The 20,917-nt window shown below is 59.5% G+C and overlaps 1 protein-coding gene across 1 annotated transcript; it reads left to right on the top strand.

Annotated features, from left to right (window-relative positions):
- Positions 1 to 9: 9 nt before the first annotated feature.
- Positions 10 to 20,917, top strand: KCNH6 (potassium voltage-gated channel subfamily H member 6). The gene is given in 13 exon segments (XM_068530335.1): positions 10 to 132; positions 917 to 1,147; positions 6,219 to 6,380; positions 6,479 to 6,684; positions 9,852 to 10,277; positions 11,605 to 12,004; positions 12,759 to 12,958; positions 13,159 to 13,411; positions 16,354 to 16,547; positions 18,094 to 18,178; positions 18,770 to 18,938; positions 19,873 to 20,059; positions 20,380 to 20,917. Coding segments are annotated over 13 exon segments (2,826 nt in total). The 5' UTR covers positions 10 to 56; the 3' UTR covers positions 20,617 to 20,917.

The following is a 20,917-nucleotide window of genomic DNA, read 5'->3' as shown; positions in this document are numbered from 1 at the left end:
GACGCAGGGAGCCAGGGCTCTGGTGGCGCCAGGCAGAGGCCGCAGCCGAAAGAAAGATGCCGGTCCGCAGGGGCCACGTCGCGCCCCAAAACACTTACCTGGACACCATCATCCGCAAGTTCGAGGGCCAGAGTGAGTGTGTGCGTCGGGTGGGGGCATGATCTGGAGCGCTGGTTCGGTGGCCGGAGTGGCCGGAACCCTTTACTAACTTCATATAGAGCAGGGTGGGGGGTACCTGAGGCTGAACGCAAAACCCTTCCCTTTAATGTCCCCGAAACACCTTCTCCCCCAGGGAGCCCCCGCTTCCCTCCAATGCCGCCCTCTCTCCTACAGCACGGTGGGCAGATCACAGTGCTCCCCTCCACCCCTGAGATGTTTTTTTCCCCTTCCAAGCCCTGACCTCCCCTTCTATCACTGTACCGCCTCCCTCTTGAACCGCCCCCCCCCCCCAAATTCCTTCAGAGGTTTCCTTTTTGCCCTCCTTTTCACCTCCTAACCCTAGCCACTCTGGTCTTTCTAGGAGCTCACCCAGGCCTGGCCCCCGTCTGGTCACACCCCTTTCCCTGCCTCCAGGAAGCCTTGGGCCTCCCTCTCTCTTCACGACCCCATTCATTCCTGTGCTGGTCTTCCCACAATCCCCAGCCCTGACTCCCCTTCCCTCACTTCTCTAGTCACTCTCCTGCTTCCCCCTCCTGACCACCCCCTCATTACTCCCAGGAGTCCCCTGACCTTCCCCCATGACTCTGGCCTCCTTGGTCTTCCCGCCCTCCCCAGACCTGACCTCCCCCTCCCCCATTCTGATCACCGCTCTTCTCCCCCATCCAGATCCCCCCTGACTGCTCCCAAGAGTCCCTATGATCTTTCCCTCTCTGCTGCTTGATCCTGGTTGCCATGGGCTTCCCACCTCCCACCCCAGGTCGTAAGTTCCTGATCGCCAATGCTCAGATGGAGAACTGCGCCATCATTTACTGCAACGATGGCTTCTGTGAACTCTTCGGCTACTCCCGAGTGGAAGTGATGCAGAGACCGTGCACCTGCGACTTCCTCACAGGCCCCAACACCCCACGCAGTGCCATGTCCCGCCTGGCACAGGCCCTGCTGGGGGCCGAGGAGTGCAAGGTGGACATCCTCTACTACCGCAAGGATGGTGAGGCGCCCTCAGGCCACAGGTTCTGCAAGGCAGGCTTGGCCCCTCTCTTGTCCAGGCAGAGTGGCCATGGGAAGGGCACTGACCCAGGGGACCAAAGGGCCTGGATAAATCTTGTCTCCTCTCTGGGCCTCTGTTTCCTCATCTGTAGGGTGAAGTGATGGACACGGGATGAAATGCCTTCTGAGGTCCCTTTCAGAGGCCAGGGACCAGGCTGAGCCACCAACTGGTCCTGGCCCCATGCAGGGCCTCCCGCACCACCATCCCTCCCCCATGTCCCTGGTCTCCTGGCTGTCCACTCTGTCACTGTCAGCCCCAGGTGTCAGGCAGCTGGGATGGAAATTAACCTTTACTCATCTCCGTCTGCTCTGGGGATTAGTGGAGGAGTCACCCCCTCAAGGCCTCTGTGGCCAGGCAAGGCATGGGGCAGCTGGCTTGAAAAGAGTGCTGGGTCTGGCTCACCAAGCCCCAGCTCCTGGGGAGATAGGGTCTGGAGTTTGCTATGACCTGGAGGCTCATCCTGTTTGGGATGTTATTGCCAGCCCAAGCTTACTGCAAACAGCACAAAAGCACAGGGCAGGGGCTGAGGATGAAAAATTATGGAGCCCTTTAAATTAAGACCCTCCCCCCAGTGCTTCACTGGATCCGTGAGGGGAGGGAAGAGAGGAGTGGGAATTAGGATCCTTTGAAATCACCTGGATCAATGCCCACCCCGCCCCCCCCAGCCTGGTTCTGCATCAGAATTACCTGGAGCTTGTTTTCCAAAACACACCTTCCCTAGGGAGAGGCTGACTCAGATGTGTGGAGTGAGGACAAAGCAGGTGTATTTGTAAAAATCTCTCTGGCAGTTTGGATGTTTTGCCAAGTTTAGGAGCCACTGGCTTAGTTAAATCCCTTCATTTCATGGATGAAGAAACCAAGGCCCAAGAAAAAGAAGGGACTTGGCCAAGATTCTACTGCTTGGGTCCAAACTGGGACTGGACCCCAAATCTCTGGATTCTTCCCTCAGAGATATCTGGTCTGAATAATCCCAAGAGGGGAGAAAGGAACCCAACAGCCTCTGTGTTTGGAGGCAGGACTTTGGGGGCCCTCCCTGGGGAAGAAGGCATGAGGATCCCTGGAGTGCAGGTAAAGGGCAGGCACTGGGGCTGAGGGGTGCTGACAGCCGGGTAGCAGGGGCCTCGTGTGTGTGTGTGTGTGGAGCATGAGTGTAAGTGTGAACCTGAGCATGTGTGTGTGTGTTTAAGGGCTTCCGGGTGCTTCTTGGGCAGGTCCTGGCTGTACCTCTGGCTGTCCCCTGCTGCTGCCACCCACGTGAATGGGGTAGTGATTAGGGGACTAGGAAGAACCTGGCTTAGCTTGGCAGCGCTCACAGGGTTCATGAAGCCAGAATATTTTTAAAAGCTGTGACCTCACCTCCTCACATCATTGCAGAGAGGAGGTGACAGTCAAAGGAGTGAGAAGGGTCCCGGGGGAACAGGATGGGACAGAAGGAAATGAGAGGGGACAACAAGTCCTTCTCTGTCCCTCTCCTTGACCCCAGAGCTCTACCTGGGCCCCAGAGGGGTGAGGACTGGCCACAGACTCCTGGTGATGTCAAATCAGGGCTCTTAGGGTCTCCTCAGCACCCTGCATGTGCCTGGGCAGGGGGTAGAGGTCAAGGCCAAGCCTTGACCCTCAGATCAGGACTCAGGTCTTCAGAACCCTGCTGGGTCCTCTAGCAATCAGAAGGGGCCCTAGATACCTAGTCTTGGAGGTTGTCCCTGGGTGAAAATGAAAAATTACCCACATACCTGGTGCCCCATAAATCCCAGTCTATTCCCACCCCCACCCTAAGCCCTTCCCTGTCCTATAGTCCAAGACCTTGACCACCTGGACCTGCCCAAAATTGGCCTGAAACCCAGAAAGGGGAACCTCCTGGGCTTCATTCCCCTAAGGGAAGGATGTAATGCTCAGATAACTTATGTTCACCTTATGGTCCACTCTGACTGCATGATTGTTTTTTATCATATCCACATACATCTTACAGTCCTGCCGGAGGGCACCCTGATGGTGATTTCTTCCCTCCTCAGGATACCTCTTCTCCCCCCTCTTCCACTGTCTCCAGGGAGGTGAGAAGGGAAGGGGTCCTGGACAGAATTCTAGCTGATTTATACTCCTCTTTTCCTCTAAAGGGGTAATCCACTGGCAGTTCTCCAAGTCAAAGTAGAAGGTCTATGTCCATATATCTCCACATTGTGCAGCTGTGTAAAGTTGGGCTCAAAGAGGCCAGGGCATTTGACAAAAATTACCCCATGAGACAGGGCTCAGAGACCCCTGAGAAACTGGCTCTGCCGCCATCTGCCTTCACTAGGACGAGTAAGAACCTAACAGCTGGAAGGCATGGGGATGGCCATAAGACTAGAACGAATGAAAGTCTGCAGGGAGGGATGGAGAGCACTCAGATCCCTCCGCCCCGACCCGCGCCCCTGCTGGGGACCTGCCAGAGGGGCCCACCCCTGCCTGCCTTGGCCAGATCCTCTTGTCTGATGACCCCACACCAGAGAGTCCCTTAATCCCCAAGCCTGGGGCTCCTCTGGTCCTCAGCTCCAGATCCGGAGGATAGGGCAAGGGCTGAGGTCTGAGGTCCCAGTGTTTCCTTTACACCCACCCATGAATGTCAGAAAGACCAAGTCGGGAGGCGGTGTGGAGCAGCCGCCCTCTTAGTGGCAGCTTTTCTGGCACCAGCTCCTCCCTGAGGGCTCACCACATGCTGGGTGGGGGTGTGTAAAGAGATGGGGGCAATAGGCAGCAGGGAGGCTCACAGGGGAGGGGCGGGGACTCTAAGAAATTGAAGGAAGGGACACATCCAGGACACAGAGAAGAGCGGACAGCAGTGAGGTGTCCCAGGGGGCAGATGCGCCTGCTGCCCTTGGTCAGAGAGGTGACCGGGAGGAGTCCCTGGAAGGGAGAACGAGCACAGCCTGTGGCCCCCCGTCCAGGGAGGGGGCAAGGGTGCAGGAACACTGCCACTCCTGGGCACAACCTAGGGTGACCACACTCACCCACTTCCGGTCACCCAGACACAGTTGCTCATGAGCAAGGACAGCTTAGGGATCAGGAAAAGAATGCTCTGAGCTCATCCAAATCCTCATAGCCTTCTGTCTCCACCACCCCACAGGCAGCAAGCATGAAGGTCAGGCATAGGGTGTCACGCATGGCCCCCTTCCAGCCCTCACTGCTCTGATGGGCTGGTCTTTGGTCCATTCCCAGCCTCAGTTTTCCAAAGGTAGCATCAGTGGGTACAGACTGGGCCTTGGCAACCCCTAGCAACATAGAGCCTGGAGGCCCTGCCCTCTGCCCAGCTCTGCCCTCTCCCCGCCTGCTCCCAGGCCAGATTTCTGCAGTGCCAGAGAGAGTGAGGAGATAGTCTGGCCTTGGGGGCGGTGTCTCAGGTCACTGGCCAAGGAGGCTTCCTGGGTGGGTCCCAGTACCCACACCTCGCCATGCCCCGGGCTGACAAGAGCAGCCTGGGAGGCAGGCCTACAGCACTGTGAGCCCAGGAGTGGGTCACAGAGGCAAGCGGGTAGCCTCTCCTCGGGGTGGATGTCTCCCATGGGACCCAATGCAGCAGCTGGCAGATGGCTGCCTGGTGACTGGTGCCTGGTGCCTGGGAGTCCGGGAATCTGATCCTGGAGATTCCTGCTCCCAGGGAGGAAAGTGGGAGGGAGGATGGGGGGCAGCTCGGCTGCACCCCAGCACTAATGGTGTGAGGAGGCACACCAGAGGGGCAGCTGGGGGAAGCGTGATTCTAGTGGAACCCAAAGTAGTAATACTCCTGTGAGCTAGCCTCCCACCCACTCACATTTACACACGTTCTTCCATTCACTCAGTTAACAACACCTGGAACAGGTGCTGGCAGCTGGCAAGTGAGACAGACACAAACCTGCCTTCTGATAGTCATTTCACCTGAGGCCCCTGCCCTTAGCATCCTGACCCTTGGGCCTGACACCCACCAACACTTTGAACTGAGGGACAAGGGATGACCGGGTACCATGGAGGGGGGCTCACGGGGCATCCAGCCAGCCCACAGACTGGACTCTGGGGTACAGGGCAGTTTTAGCTTGTTTTGTTCCACTCACCTATGGGAGGGGGAGTGAGACCCTGGAGCAGAGAAAGAGGAAGAGTGGGGTCAATGGCTGGGTCTGGGCTTCCTGGGAGAGCGGGGAGAGAGGCTGGAGGACCCGTCCCGCCCCCACCCTGCTATCTGTCTGCCTCTCCCTCTCCAGACCCCAGGCCACTGCCCTGCCTGCCCCGCCCCCCAACCCCAGTCCCAGCACCAGCACCTCTGCCTCGAGACCATGGGCCCCTTCCAGGCCTGGAGCAGCAGCCTGGCCTTCATTCCAGTGTCCTCGCCCCAAACAAGTCCCCTCCCCTCTCCAAACTGTTACGTACTGAGAGCCCAGGGCGCCCCGCTCCAGGGCCCCAGCCAGCCCCAGCAAGTCAGTTTCTCAGAACCCCAGGCTCGGCAGAACAGGGGTCCGTGTGTGCCCTCCAGGGATCCACTGGGTGCCACCACGGAGCTTGAGGCCTCACGTGCCAACTGGCTCAGTGCCCAGCACTTAGTATGTTCTCAACAGTGAGTTCCTTCCAGCATCAGGGGAGCAGGACATCTTTGTGAGACGGGAATATGGGAGCTGAACCGAGGGCCAGCCAGAGCTACGTGGGGGTAGAATGCCCGACCTCACCTCCCCACTGAATCCACCCCCATCTGCTCGGCTTTAACTACAGCAGAAGCGAACCTCAAGGTTAAGCCCTGAGCTGAGGGCCGAGTGTGGACTTGGGCCCGATGCTACATTATCTTCTAATGAGAAGCTTAGCTGCTCTCTCCACCTCTGCCCTGTGGGTGGGGCACCTGCTGGGCAGTGTCACCAACCCTCTGCCCAATAGCTCTGGTCACTCTGCAGGCCTCTTTACCCGCCACGGCTGCTCTTAACTTGACCTTAACCCAGCTTGCTCCCTAGCTTCCCCAGGCCAGGTTCCTGCTGGAGAGGACCCCTCCCGTGACACCCCCTCCCCGCGGTGTTTGCAGCCTCCAGCTTCCGCTGCCTCGTGGACGTGGTGCCCGTGAAGAATGAGGATGGGGCCGTCATCATGTTCATCCTCAACTTTGAGGACCTGGCCCAGCTCCTGGCCAAGCGAGGGAACCGCAGCCTGTCCCAGCGCCTGCTGTCCCAGAGCTTCCTGGGCTCCGGTGAGGCGGGGAGCAGGTGGCAGGGGAGGGGCGGGCAGCACCAGGTAGCGCAGTGGGTCCCCCAGCCCTGGCTGCTCTGACCCCAGCCCTGGTTTCAGAGGGCTCTCATGGCAGGCCGGGCGCGCAGGGACCTGGCACGGGCAGGGTCAAGTACAGGACCATCAGCCAGATCCCGCAGTTCACACTCAACTTCGTGGAATTCAACCTGGAGAAGCACCGCTCGGGCTCCACCACAGAGATTGAGATCATCGCACCCCACAAGGTGGTAGAGCGGACCCAGAACGTCACCGAGAAGGTCACCCAGGTGCGGCCGGCAGGGCAGGGTGGACGGGGCTCTGCTGGGCCTCGAGGGTCCCTTCTCAGGCCCTGGACTGGACTCCTCCGGGGCTGGGCTAGCAGAGGGAGCCGGCCTGCCCAGCCCCCTACTGTCTGATCTGAGCTCCAGGCCTCTTGTCCTGCTGGAGTCTGATTCTTTAGACCTAAAGACCTACCCCGAGGCCACCACCCTGATGCTCAGCTCCCAGAACCAGGGGAGGGTGGGGTCAGCAGAGCCCGTGACTAGTGCCACATCCTAGGCCTGGAGGAGCTGGGAGGGGGGAACCTGCAGTCACCATGGGGGCCCACCCAAGGCTCTGCCAGTCCCAGAGAAGTAGAAGCAGAGAGAAGAGGTGTCAGGGCCATACTGAGAAGTGGATGGGGAAGCCCCAGCCCTGCTTCTGCCCCTTGCCTTTGAGGCGACGGCCAGCCCCCATGGCAGGATCCTTCTGCAATCCAGGCAGAGGGGAGGTGGCCCTGGCATCTTCAGGTCCCTGGGGATCAGGCCCGAAATGCCTCCCTACCCACCACCCCACCTTGGCCAGGCCAAGGCAAACCTCCCTGGGTCCTCTGTTCCAGCTGACCCCAGTGTCCCTCCTCCTGGGGCCTGATGCCCCAGTCCCCAGCTGACCATCCAGAGGGAAATGCAGAGGGCCGTGCCCAAGGTTCTGGTTCCCTGCCACTAGCCCGCTCTGTGACCTTGAGCAAGAGGCCTTATGCCCTTACTGGGCCCCAGGGCTCCCATCTGGAGGAATGAGTTGGACCGCACAGTCTCTGAGGACTCATATGAGTGTGCTGGCCCCACGAAGCACTGAGGGCTGCCTAGGCCAGAGATGGGCAAGGGGCTGCAGGGCGAGGTAGGTGCCTACTCCAGCTTCCCCTGGGACTTTGCTTCATAAGCGGATGGGAGCAGCTCTTTTTCCTCCCTGCCCCTTTCCACCTGAAGCACTGTCTGTGCCGGAGCAGATGAAGTAGAAACTCCTTGTGACCCAGCCCCTCACCAAGCACAGGAACCCTGGGAAAGGACCCCAGGTTGAGGGCTGGGCGCTTGGAGGTCAGGCAGGGTGGCCCAGTGGCCTGGGAGGCCCACCTAGCTGCACACCGCGGGGCCGTCAGGTTGGTGGTAGGGGCCATGGGGGCTGTTGGACTGGAGAGTTGCCCGTGAAGCCTGACAGAGCTGGCTGGGGCCCGTGGTCCCTGCCCGCACCCAACCTGTCCTGCCCCCTTCCCCCTGCCCCAGCCCCTCTTGGCTTTACTAACCCACTGCATGTGGGCCCTAAGGTGGGGAGGAGCCTGACAGAGCTCAGGCTGGCATGGCCCAGAGCACGGAAGTCACACCAACCTCAACCAGAACTCAAAGGGTCTAGAGGGCTGTGATCCCACACCTGAGTTCCTACATCCTGAGGGTCCACTGGGAAGGGCCTCGTGCTGGCCTCAGAGGCGATGGGAGACTATGGAGGTCTGTGGTGGGGGAGATGGCACCCCTGTCTGGAAGCCCTGAGGATGTACACTTCCTCGGACCCCACCCCCCCAAACTCTGACTGCCTCCCTCCCACTCCCCGTGCTCTGCTGTTTCATCCTGGCTGGTCTTGAGCAGCCAGGGGCGGAGGTGGCCATGACAGCCAGGCTTTCAGTGCTCGTTTGGCCCCTTTTAGTTGAGCCCCCGTGTGGACTAAGTGCGGGGCATATGAGACAGACGTGCGGGACAAGGGATCTGCAGCTCTAAGTCAGTAGCGGATAACTGTGTGGTCAGGGTGTTTACAAGGAGCAGGGAGAAAATTGAAAAAGATGGTTTGAGTCTGTGCAGGGTTAGAGGAAACTTCCTGGGGAGACAAAATAGGAGCCGAGGCCAAGGCTGAGCTGGAGGTCACCACAGGGTGGGGACACTGTGGCCCCTCCTAGGGCCTTGGATGGCAGATGGGGGACCATCTGGTTGGAACCAGCCCTTGGGTGGATCTTCCTTACTGTGATCCCATCTGCTAATGGACCTGGTTTGCAAGGTCAGAACCTTACATGGTAGATTTTCTTAAACCAGGACCACCGGCAGGGCCCTATCTGGTAGTGCTAGGCAGGGGGTGGGGCGTGGTCCATGAGACACCCCTCAGGCCCCATCCTTGTCGGGGCAGTGTCTGATATGGGTTGAGTGGGAAGGAGGAATTATCATGTAGAGCGGCATGTGCCATTGAGACACACCAGTTCATTTACTCACAACAGCCCCGTGGAGTTTGTTGTCCTTTGTCATCCCCTTCTGCCGGTGAGGGAGCAGAGGCTCACAGAGGTTAAAAAACTTGCCCCAAGACAGACACACAGCAATGTCCGACCTGGGATCAGCCTGGGAGGTCTGGCTTCAAAACGCATGCCTTCCCGCTGCCCCAGCTGTTTGTTGTGTTGGGTAGCTGGGCAGAGCCTGGGTATGTTGGGCTGGGCCCTGGTGATCCTGTGTTGGCCATAGGCTCAGAGGCGGGGGGTCAGAGGGGCAGAGCAGAAGGGCGTTCAGCTGAATGTAATGATCAAAACCCCCTCGGATGCGTGAAGTGGTCAAGGCTTCCGGCACACAGGAGCTGTCGAGGGCTCAGATTAGCTACTCACCCCCAAATTTGGTTCTTTCCACGGAGGCTCTGAGGGTCGGCCCCAGGGAGGGCGGCCCTCACTGGTCCAGGCTCCACAGGCCCCTCAGGAATGAAGAGGCTATTTTGGGGGTGACTTGTTCCCATCGGGAACCTGACCACTGGAAACTTCCCAAACCCACCAGAGGGGACTGATGCCCCGCCCCCCGCCCAAGCACCCTCTCAATCTGCCTGAGCCTGGCCCTCCCCTCTCCCCTCCCCCAGCCCTGTCTCCACCCACTCCAGGCTGGCCTGTTTGGGGGGGAGTTTGTGAGCTTCAAACCTGGGGTCACTGTGGGACAGAGCTGCACCCCTCCTCTGGACCCCCCCTCCTCTCTGCACTTCCAGCACACCTGTCCCCTTAAGAACTTGCCCTGTCATACGTGCCACACCCCATCTTTGTCTCGTCCCCTCTCCCCGGCACAGCCCCGATCGCCCACCCTCTCCCACATCTCCCTTCCTAGGCCTCACCCCTGCATCTCCACCCCTCCCAGACCCATCTCCCCAGCGGTGGCCGCCCTGCTGACCACCCCATGGTCCCCACCCCCAGGTGCTGTCCCTGGGTGCGGACGTGCTGCCGGAGTACAAGCTGCAGGCACCGCGCATCCACCGCGGGACCCTCCTGCACTACAGCCCCTTCAAGGCCGTGTGGGACTGGCTCATCCTGCTGCTGGTCATCTACACGGCCATCTTCACGCCCTACTCGGCCGCCTTCCTGCTCGGCGACCAGGACGAGCCTCAGCGCGCGGACTGTGGCTACGCCTGCAGCCCGCTCACCACGGTGGACCTCGTCGTGGACATCATGTTCGTCGTGGACATCGTCATCAACTTCCGCACCACCTACGTCAACACCAACGACGAGGTGGTCAGCCACCCACGCCGCATCGCCGTCCACTACTTCAAGGGCTGGTTCCTCATCGACGTGGTGGCCGCCATCCCCTTCGACCTGCTCATCTTCCGTACTGGCTCTGATGAGGTGAGCAAACCCCGTTCAGGCCAGCCGCGGTGGCCGTCCCCTGTGCCCCAGCCCTGGGTGCAGAGAGTACCTGGCATTGGGCACCTTTGCCAAAGCAAGTGGTGGTGGAAAGGGGTGGGGGGCTCAGACATCTGTCGTCTCCCAGCCCTGGAGAAGGAGCAGCTGAGCACCCCAGGCCTGGGTGCCCTCCCCGTGCTCCAGAATCCTGCCCCTCCTGGGACGGACACTCCTGTGCCCCAGCTCCTCGTGCTGACTTCTAAACCACACTTACCCTGGCGTTAGAAAAGGAATCCACAGGCTGTCCCTCAGTGCAGCCTGACCCCCTCCTAAGCCCCAGCCCCTCCACTGTGCCCACTCTGCTTCTCATAGCTGATGCGAGGGCATTTTCACGCTCTTCTCGTAGCTTCCAGTCCCACTACGTCCTTTTGACTCACCTTCTTGGGATCAGCTTTCCACTCAAATCAGCTCTGCCTCTTGTGTTCCAGTCAAGCCCCAGTCACCCAGCCTGTCCAGCACGGGGTGTCCATCGTGACTACCTGCTCCCATGACCACCCACTCCCAGCAAATCTACCCCCAGGTCCTCTCTCCCACTTTCCGCCCACACTGCCCCTGCCTGCACACTAAGTGGCCTTCTTACCCACCTCTGCCCCAGCCCCACACCTGCCAGCCTCAGCCCCTGCACACAGAGGCCGGAGCGAGTTTCAGATCTCTTGTCTGACCCTGTCCCTTATCTGACCCAGTCTGCAGAACGTTCAGTGGCTCCCCAGTGGCTTGGAATAAAAGCCGAGCTCTTTGTGGGCCCTGCGGCCACAGCAGCATCCCCCGCCCACCTTCCCGGCTCACTCCTCACTCCTCCACCATCTTCTACTCTGTGCTTCCAGCTGCAGCATCACCCTTGGTTTTCCACGTGGACTGTGCCCTCTCACACCTCCACGCCTGTGCTCGTGCTGCCCCCTGTGCCTGGAGTGCCCTCTACCTCTCCCTCCTGTCTGCCTGGAGACCCAGCCTCCTCTCTCAAGGCTCAGCTCCTGTGTCACCTCCTCTAGGAAGCCTTCCCTGCCCTGCCGCTGCAGGCTTGACCTCCCCTTCCTCTGTGCTCCCCATAGACTTTTGTGCGAGCAAACATAAGGCTATTTTGAACTCTACACTGAGAGCTCCTAAGGCCCTGCACTGTGCCCCACTGCCAAGAGCCTGGCCCAAAGCAGGCTCTCCGTAAGCGTTTGTTGAATGACTATGTGACCATATTCGCAAGTGAATAAACGTGGTCTTAAGCACAGCCTTTCAAGGGCTGACCCCCAACTCCGTGGCCCCCTCCCTACCTCTCCAGACCACAACCCTGATCGGGCTGCTGAAGACGGCTCGGCTGCTGCGGCTGGTGCGCGTGGCTCGCAAGCTGGACCGCTACTCTGAGTACGGGGCGGCCGTGCTCTTCCTGCTCATGTGCACCTTTGCGCTCATCGCACACTGGCTGGCCTGCATCTGGTATGCCATCGGCAACGTGGAGCGGCCCTACCTGGAGCCCAAGATCGGCTGGCTGGACAGCCTGGGCGCGCAGCTCGGCAAGCGCTACAACGGCAGCGACCCGGCCTCGGGCCCCTCGGTGCAGGACAAGTATGTCACGGCCCTGTACTTCACCTTCAGCAGCCTCACCAGCGTGGGCTTCGGCAACGTCTCACCCAACACCAACTCTGAAAAGGTCTTCTCCATCTGCGTCATGCTCATCGGCTGTGAGTGTCCCGGGCCTTACCCATAGAATCCCAGTTTCAGTTTTGGAATGAGATATAACAGAGTGGGTATGATAGGCAAAGCCTAAGTTTGCAGCACAATGAACTTTTGCATATGTGTACACCAACTATACACAGAATTTAACACCCATGTAGCCCTCGCTGTATACCAGGGATCAGGACAAGCTACATCATTTTCAGGGCCCGGTGCAGAATGAAAATGTGGAGCCCTTTGTTAAAAAAAAAAATTATTAAGAATTTCAAGACGGTGACAGCAGAGCACTAAACCAGGCCCAGGGCCCTTCTTAGCACAGGTCCACGCCCATGAAGTATTTAGAGATGTTAAAGCCGAGAAAAACAAAAACAAGGGGAAAATGGGTGAAAACAAGAGACCAAGAGTTTTCCCTTTATTATATTTTTACAACTTGAAAGAGAAAACAAATCTGAACTAAAAAAAATTCATTGCCCTAGTTTCTTCTTCTCAGGAGTTTGGCCTCTGGGCCCAGGAAGCTGCCAAGAGGGAGGGCAGAGGGAGGAGGGCAGGAAGCCCAGGGGTCTTTGTCCCCCATATGCCCTGGCGCCGTTCTGGGCACTTGTGACTTTGCCCTGGACAGAGGGGTCCCTGGCTGGGGGATCCCAGGAAGAGGGAGGGAGTCCCGGAGCAGGCCCTGAGGTGTTGTGGCCTGGTGCGGATGCTCAGGAGCTCACCGCCCCCCACCCCATCCCCCGGCCCCGTATCCCCCGCTCCCTGCCCCAGCCCTCATGTATGCCAGCATCTTCGGCAACGTGTCGGCCATCATCCAGCGCCTGTACTCGGGCACGGCGCGCTACCACACGCAGATGCTGCGAGTCAAGGAGTTCATCCGCTTCCACCAGATCCCCAACCCGCTGCGGCAGCGCCTCGAGGAGTACTTCCAGCACGCCTGGTCCTACACCAACGGCATCGACATGAACGCGGTGAGCCCCCACCGCTCTGCCTGGGGCGGGGCGGGGCGGGGCGGGGCGGGCGACCTGGCCCAAGTCCCAGCTCTGGCTAACTCCCCGAGCGAGGCCAAGGTCCCGCGGGCGCAGGGCGTCCCCAGAGCCCTCCCCACCCGTTCCGCCAGCCCCACCCCCGCCCCGGCCGCGCCCGCTGGACGCGACCGCCCGTCTCGCAGGTGCTGAAGGGCTTCCCCGAGTGCCTGCAGGCCGACATTTGCCTGCACCTGCACCGCGCGCTGCTGCAGCACTGCCCGGCCTTCCACGGCGCCAGCAAGGGCTGCCTGCGCGCGCTCGCCGTCAAGTTCAAGACGACGCACGCGCCGCCCGGGGACACTCTGGTGCACCTCGGCGACGTGCTCTCCACGCTCTACTTCATCTCCCGCGGCTCCATCGAGATCCTGCGCGACGACGTAGTGGTGGCCATCCTCGGTGCGTCTGGCGGGGAGGGCTAGGCCGCCGTGTGGGGTGTCCTGCCTGGACCAGGCCATTCCCAATGATGACGGTGGCCCCTTCTGCTGACCTGCCATGTGCAGAGCGTGTGCCACGGGGGAGCTTTACACCCAGCTCACTCAAGCCTTAAAACTACCCTCTGCCACAGGCCCCATTTTCCTGACAGGGAAGTTGATGCTCAGAGACGTCTGGTGGGTGGACAAGCAGGCATTCCAGGGCTACGGGGCTGACTCGGAAGTCCAGGCAGCTTCTGACCTTCTCCCACCCTTGGGAAGCTCAGGGTGAGAGGGCGAGGGTTTGCCTCGGATGGAGGGGGGTCCCCAGTCTCGGTGCAGCTGCAGGGACAGCTGGACACTTTGGAGGAAGGATACGAGCATTGGACAGGGGACAGATTTGGGGCACACACAGCCCCTACCACTTACGTTGGACAGGTCACTGCAGCTGTCTCAGATGATTCTCATCTTCCTTGCCTTCCCTCTGACTTCAGCCCACCCCAAGTGCCTGCCCAGGCCGCCAGCCACCCTCCCCTGCTCGCCATGGCCGAGCTCTACTCCAACCCCTCTACCCAGTCCTCTCCCTCTGGCCTGCCCTCGGCTGGTGTTCACCAGGTGTGGTGCCCACTCTCTTCTCCCATTACATCCTCACCTGGGCCAACTCCTTGCTCCCGTGATCTCAGCCTCACCTATGCCACAAGGACCCCCAGAACTGTGTCCCGGCCCCAATCTCTCCTTAGACTGGACTACTCCGTGTGTTCTTGGGCATGGCCACCCTTATATTCCATAGGCAGACCAAACAGCATATCTCCATCTGAAATCATCTGCCCTCAAAGGCAGCTCCGTCGGCATCCCCATCACTGTGAACCTTCCGTTGCCTGGGCCAGAGACCTGGGAGTCAACCAAGGAAGCACCCTCCTCCTTTCTGCCCCACCGCCACCATCCAGGCAGCCACGGAGCCCTGTCTGTTCCCCTCATTAATCTCTCTCTGTCGCATACCTGTCTACTTGTCCCTGCCTGGGTCCATCCCGCATTGTGTGCTTCCTGGGCAGGTGTCAGGAGCTCCTTTCCCGTGGCCCTGAATCTGGTCTACTGCCATACTCCATCTTCCACCTCCTGCCCGTGACCTGAAATTCACATCTGGCATACTCCTCTTTTGCTCAGAATCCTTCCATGGGTCCCATGACCCATGGGCCAAATGTAAACCCCTGTGCATGGCATGCACAGCCCTCCCCGTTCTGGCCACCTTAAGCCCTGCCAGCCTCCCCCCTAGTAGTTCACGCTCCAGCCATACAAACTAGTTAGTTCTCTAAACCCGCCCATCTGTCACAGCTCTGTGCCTTTGCACGTGCTGCCACTCTGCTCAGAGCACCTATCTTGCACCCCTGCCTGGCAGACCCCAGTCATCGTTCAATGCTGAGCTCAAGCACGGGCTCCTCTATGAGCCCTTCCCTCAGTCTCAGCCAAACTAAGAAGTGCCATCCATGTGGGAGAGACAATAATTATTATTAATAATTAAGAAGCCAGTCCAATTTAAGTTTTATTTAGAGACATGAACTCCTCTCATTTTGTCCTGAGTGGAAATGGACATTAGATCATAATCCTTCATCTACTGGAAAACCATCACTTTATAATGTTGCCCAGATTTCCAGCTTCTTGGGTTTCATATGTGACCCTGGAGGGTCCCTTCCTTCTCCAAGTCTCAGTCCCCTCCTCTGTAAATGACCTTTTTTCCGGTTCTCTTGGGGCACATGTCTTGGCCTTTGTCCATCATTGTGCAAGCAGTTAGCACCTCTTGTGTGGTATGGCCAGGCTGGGGGGCTGGACTTTCCTGTGGGGAGTGGCCATCCAAGTAATCATGGTCCCTGGCACCCTGGCCCTGGGCTTTCTGCCCCCAGCCCTGACTGTGCCGCACGGACCACATGCTGCTTCCTCCACCCCGTTGCCTTTTTCCAGTCCTCCGAGAGTCTCACAACACAGCCCCCACTTCACTTGCTCTGTAAGCCCCCCTCTGCCCTGCTCCCAACCACTCCTGGTGGAACGAGCCTCTCCCTCCCCCGTAGCCCCATTGCTCTTGGCTCTTCCCTGTTCTAAGGCTCTAGAGATCATTCTGTAATCTGCCTCTCTGGGATTTGGCGGGCTCCTTGTGCATGGGACAGCATCTTATTCATGTTTACATCCCGTGGCTAGCACAGTATCTGGCACCAGGAGGGCCCGATACCCTCACCACGTGCCCCTGTATCCAGCCCATGTCCACCCTGTGACATCCGTCCCTCCCAGTGCCTTGCATCCACCTGTCTGGTGCGTCTTGCTATTCGAGCCACTTCCTCAAGCATCACATCTGCTTCTCTGGACAGCCCAGGGGGGTAGACAAGGCAGATAGGGTTATACCCATTTTAGAGATGAGGACACTGGGGTCCAGAGAGAGGAAGTGACTTCCCCAGGCTTCCTCTGCTGCGGCCATGCTGGTCACTTGGCCCCACAAAGGGAGCGGGAACACGAAGAGAGAGAAGCCTCAGGCCCTTCCCTGGGGAGCTGGGTACTCCTGACCCTGGGTCCCGTCCTCCCTGCAGCACCGCGGCGGCCCGGAGAAGAAGAGATTGAGCAGGGAGCCTCTAGGGTCCCTACTGCCCACTGTCCCCTGGGTGGGGGTGGTAGGGGCAGTTCCAAAGAAAGTGGGAAACAGGAGGGGGGAGGCTAATAGAGGATGGTCCCGAGGGGCCTGGAGATAGCAAGGGGACCCACATGCTGGGGTGGGAGGGGTCTCTGCAGCACCCCTCAGCCAGCACATCCAACCTTGTTCCCAGGCCCCAGCCCAGAAGGATCCCTGAAGTGGGGTGAGGTCATGGTTAAGAGGTCCTCAGGGAGGCTCCTCAGAAGAGAGCCTGGAGCCAGGCCCTAGAAAGACCCCGCCCCTCTGGCTGGCAGGAAAGAATGACATCTTTGGGGAGCCCGTTAGCCTCCATGCCCGGCCGGGCAAGTCCAGTGCAGACGTACGGGCCCTGACCTACTGTGACCTGCACAAGATCCAGCGGGCAGACCTGCTGGAGGTGCTGGACATGTACCCCGCCTTCGCAGACAGCTTCTGGAGTAAGCTGGAAGTCACCTTCAACCTGCGGGATGTGAGTCCGGGCTGGATAGGCTGGGTGGGGGGTGGCCCTCGGCCAGCTGGTAATGAGCAATGGCCAGTCAGCCGGCTGAGAGCTTGGCCTGCCTGGCCTAAAGGGACCCATCTGGCCACTTCCCTTCCTTTCAACCCCTTCCTGCATCCTTTGCCGTAATTTCTTCTGTGCCTACCATGGCCAACATAATGCTAAGTATGAAGGTAGCTACCAATTATCGAGCACCAACTATGTGGTAAGCGCTGGGCTCCTTTTACATGATCTCATTTAGTCTTCTTGCAAGTGGTGTTATTATCCCCATTTTCCGGATGAGGAAACTGAGGGTCATAGCGGACAAACGACCAAAGCCACACAGCCATACAGTAAGCCGTATAGTCAATGGCGCAGCCAAAATGGGACTCAAGTTTATGCATCTCCATAGCCCGGGCTTTTCCCACCACATCCTACCAAGCTGCAAGGGGCGGGGGGGGCGGCGGGGGCGGCAGTGTCTGCCATCCAAGAACTCACGGTGCCAGGTCCCAGGTGTATAAACAGTAATAGAGCAGTCTCTCAAGTTTATCACTCAGTGGAGGAGATTATAATAACTCAGGAAAAAGAAAGAGCTGCATAGTTAAATAACCAAGGAAGTCTCAAAGGTGTGCGGGGAGACCAAATATTTGTGGAGCTCAGGGTTGCCAAGGCGTGGGGCAGCCAGTACGGAGTGGAAGTGCCCGGAAGTGTCTGTATGGAGGAGCGGGTCTGGAACCAGCTAGTGGGAAGGCGGGGGCAGGCACACCTGGCAGGGGCAGCAGCAGCTGAGGCCCCGATGCTGAGCTCCCCACCCCCGGTGTCAGGAGGAGGGGTCCTGCTGGCCCAGCCCCACACCCAGCTTCTGGAGGTGGTGCTGAGGCAGGTTTACATGCTCTGGACAGCCCTCCCCACCCTGTGCCCTCTGCTGTCCTCCCCTTCCCCGGTCTGCCCCCTTCCCACCTGGTCTGTCTAGGGGACATCTTGTAAAGACCCTGCCTTGGGGGAGGGCCAGCAGCCAGGAGCCATCAGGTGGCCCAGGTGCTCAGTGGCTGGACTCCAGGGCAAGAGGGATGTGGTCCCCATGGCCTGGGACATCTGCATCCCCTGGGTACCCCCAAGTCTCATGGTGCCAGGAAGGTGGGCTGCCAGAGGCGCTGCTGAGGGCACCCACTGAACGGACTGGGACTTCCAGACCCCGTCTCCTCAGAGGAAATCGCCCCATTGGCCCACGCTGAAGGTGGGGACACCAGGGCGTTGGGGAGAAAGGGAGGAGAACAGTCCCCCTGTCTCCCTCGACCCCAACCTTGCTGCTCAAGGCGGGCTCTCGCGAGACTCTGTGGGAGTCTGCACGTCTCCAAGCCCCTGTTCGCCTCCTACCCACACACACAGGAGAGGAGCTGCTGGGAGCACAGTCAGGGAGCCCAGCCACCCGTCACCACTTTCTCACCTAGTGGCCCCAGAGGGAGGGGGAGGGGAGGGCAAAGAGGCCCTGTCCTGGCTTTGGTCCCTGTTACTTGATGCTCTCGTTCTCCACAAGGCAGGCGGGGGTCTCCAGTCATCACCCCAACAGGCCCCAGGCAGCCAGGACCACCAAGGCTTCTTCCTCAGTGACAACCAGTCAGGTGGGCAAGGCCAGCCCCCACCAGTGTCTGCCCTCCCCAGCCCGAAGCCCCTGCCCAGCCTCCTGCCCCTTCTCAGGTCCTCCCCAACCTGCCTCCCCTGGGAGAGGCCTCCCCAGTCCCTCAGTGAGTGGAGAGGGGCTCCCTCCCTAGGCTCAGTGCCGGAGGCCCTTGTACCCTTCCTCCCCCTGTGTCCTCAGAGCCTGAGTGAGGGCTGCCCTCATGGGTAGATAACCCACCAGCCCCCGGGGGCTCCACATCAAGGCACCAAGGGCCCTGCTGGGCGGCAGCTCCCTGGACAGTGAGGCCAGGGCTGGACGTTCCCACCCAGCCAGCCACCCACCCCCACCAGGCTGGGGCCCCAGCCCCCCTCCCAGGGCTACAGCCTTCTGGGTCCCAGAAGCCAGACCTCTGTGGGGGCAGGACCTCGTACTTCAGGGCACCCAGGTAAGGAGATCCACTCCTCCCACCCTGTGTTCCCATGGCAGGTAGGGGGAGGGGCCCGGGCTCTGCTCAAGAAGGTCAGGCCTGTGGAACCGGCTGAACCGAAGCTCAAGTTTCCCTTTCCCGCCCCCCCCCCCCCACCTCGTGCAGGTGCAGCCCCTTCCCTGAGCATCTCAGATGCGTCTGGCCTCTGGCCTGAGTTGCTGCAGCAAGTGCCCCCCAGGCCAAGTCAGAGCCCCCCAAACCCTCAGGGAGACCCAGACTGCTGGCCTCGGGAGCTAGGCTCCAGGCTAGAGCAGCTCCAGGCCCAGATGGACAGGTGAGTGACCTGTGGGCCACGGATGGGGGCAGCCACAGAGGGCAGGCCCAGTGGCAGGCTAGGCACGGGTGCCCCCTCCTGGTGCCTCAGGGACATCGCTGGGTGCCCCATGGGTTTGAGAATGGCCAGCCCCATTTAGCTGCAGACCTCCCCATCCCTGTCGCTAAGTGCAATTCCTTGGATGGCTTGTCCCAGCAAACCCTGGAGCATGCCAAGGAGGACTTCTGGGGAGAGGGGCATAACCTCATGCAGAAACAAATTCCGCGGGCCCTTGGAAAGGGGGTGTGGCCTGTGGGTGGCAGGGCTGTGGTGGCAGAGTGAGGGCTTAGGGGCACTATAGTCCTGGGTTCAAATTCTGGCTCTGCAACTTACCAGCAATACTGTGGACAAGTTACTTAACCACTCTGAGCCTCAGTTTGCCCTTTTGTGAAATGGGGATAACCAGAATACCCACGTCAAGCTTCATTATGAGGCCAGAGTATCTCTTTTACAGGCACCCTCTGGGAAACAGTGTTAAGGAGAGCTAAGCCTTAGGCTGGCTTCTTGTAGCCACGGGGGTGACTTCCCTGGTCACCAAGGCAGTGCATGCATGTTTGGGTTACCTTCACCTTTCCTAAGGTGTACCAAAACATCTACTTAAGTTCTTTCCATAGTACCATTCCGTCAAATAAAGTAATTTAGTTACCCACCCCGCCCCCCCGCCAAAAAAAACTTCATTATGAGGACTAAATGGTGTGTGCACCCTGCCTGATCACCGTTATTATCAGAGTCAGGGATGTGCTGAGGGGAATTTGGGCAGGGGCTGTGGATTATAGCAGGGAAATAGCAGGGACAGCATGCAGGCTACAAAATCAAGAGCTGCCCTCAGGACCTAAACTGCTTTTGCCAGCCCCAGCCCTGACCCTGACTCTGACCATGGGGTTCTGCCTGGCAGGCTGGAATCACGCATGTCCTCAGACCTCAGCCGCATCCTGCAGCTCCTTCAGCAGCCCCCGCCCCAGGACCACACTGGCTACATTCTGGGAGCCCCTGCCTCCAATGACCTGGCCTTGTCTCCTGCAACCTCAGCGACTCAGAGTCCAGGAACTAGACTACCCCAGGGCGATCTGCCCCCTGCACAGGTAAGCAGCTGAGGGGATCCCCAGGGGCTTGCCTGGAGGCAGCTGCATGTCTTCCCCCACCCTTAACTTGGTCTCAATGGGCGTCCAGCCCAGGGCCTTTGTGGTCCGAGAGCAGCTATGACTTTTGCTGTCCTCCTTTATGGTCTGAGTCATGACAGGCAGCCTGGACAGGTGGTGACAGAGCCCAGATTGTGACCAGGGGCTCCACATCTGGGGCGAGGGCAGCAGGACACACCTCCTGCCAGTTCCCATCGCTGAAGTCAGGGTGGCCTGGGGAGGCTCCCCATGCCGCATGCCTCCCTCTTTCTTGCCCCTCCCAGGCCCCCAGTTACGGTGACCTGGACGAATGGAGGCCGAAGCTCGGGAACTCCTCCTCCAGGATGCTGGCCCCAGCCACAGAAATGGACAAAACTGCAACACTGTCCTAGGAACAGAAGCAGCCTGAGGGGCTCCTGTCACCCCTGGCCTCACCTCTGCATCCCCTGGAGGTACAGGGACTTGTCTGTGGTCCTCGCTTTCCCTCCCTCCCTGAACACCTCAGCTCTGTCCCCAAATAGCTGGAGTTCCAGAGACATGGCTCAGATCCTGGATTTGTGAGGAGCTAGAGCCACTGTACCCCAAGATAAGAGACACCAGGAAGGAACTGAAGGTGGGTGAGGTGACAGTTAAGGATTTGGGGGAGGCAGACAGCCTGTAAACTGAAAACCATTTACCTAGAGTAGCTACAAACTGCCAATCCAGGTGACCCAAGATGGCTTGGGCGAAGAGGCTCAGGACTTCTGCCAGCCTCCCCCAGGTCTCTATTTAGACAGCAGGCCTGGTGGAGGGTGGGTGAGCCTCAGGTGTAGAGGTAGCTTA

The sequence above is a fragment of the Eschrichtius robustus genome, chromosome 20 (genome assembly GCF_028021215.1).
Source record: "Eschrichtius robustus isolate mEscRob2 chromosome 20, mEscRob2.pri, whole genome shotgun sequence".
Classification (NCBI taxonomy): Eukaryota; Metazoa; Chordata; class Mammalia; order Artiodactyla; family Eschrichtiidae; genus Eschrichtius; species Eschrichtius robustus.
This window is presented reverse-complemented; position numbering and strand designations above follow the sequence as displayed.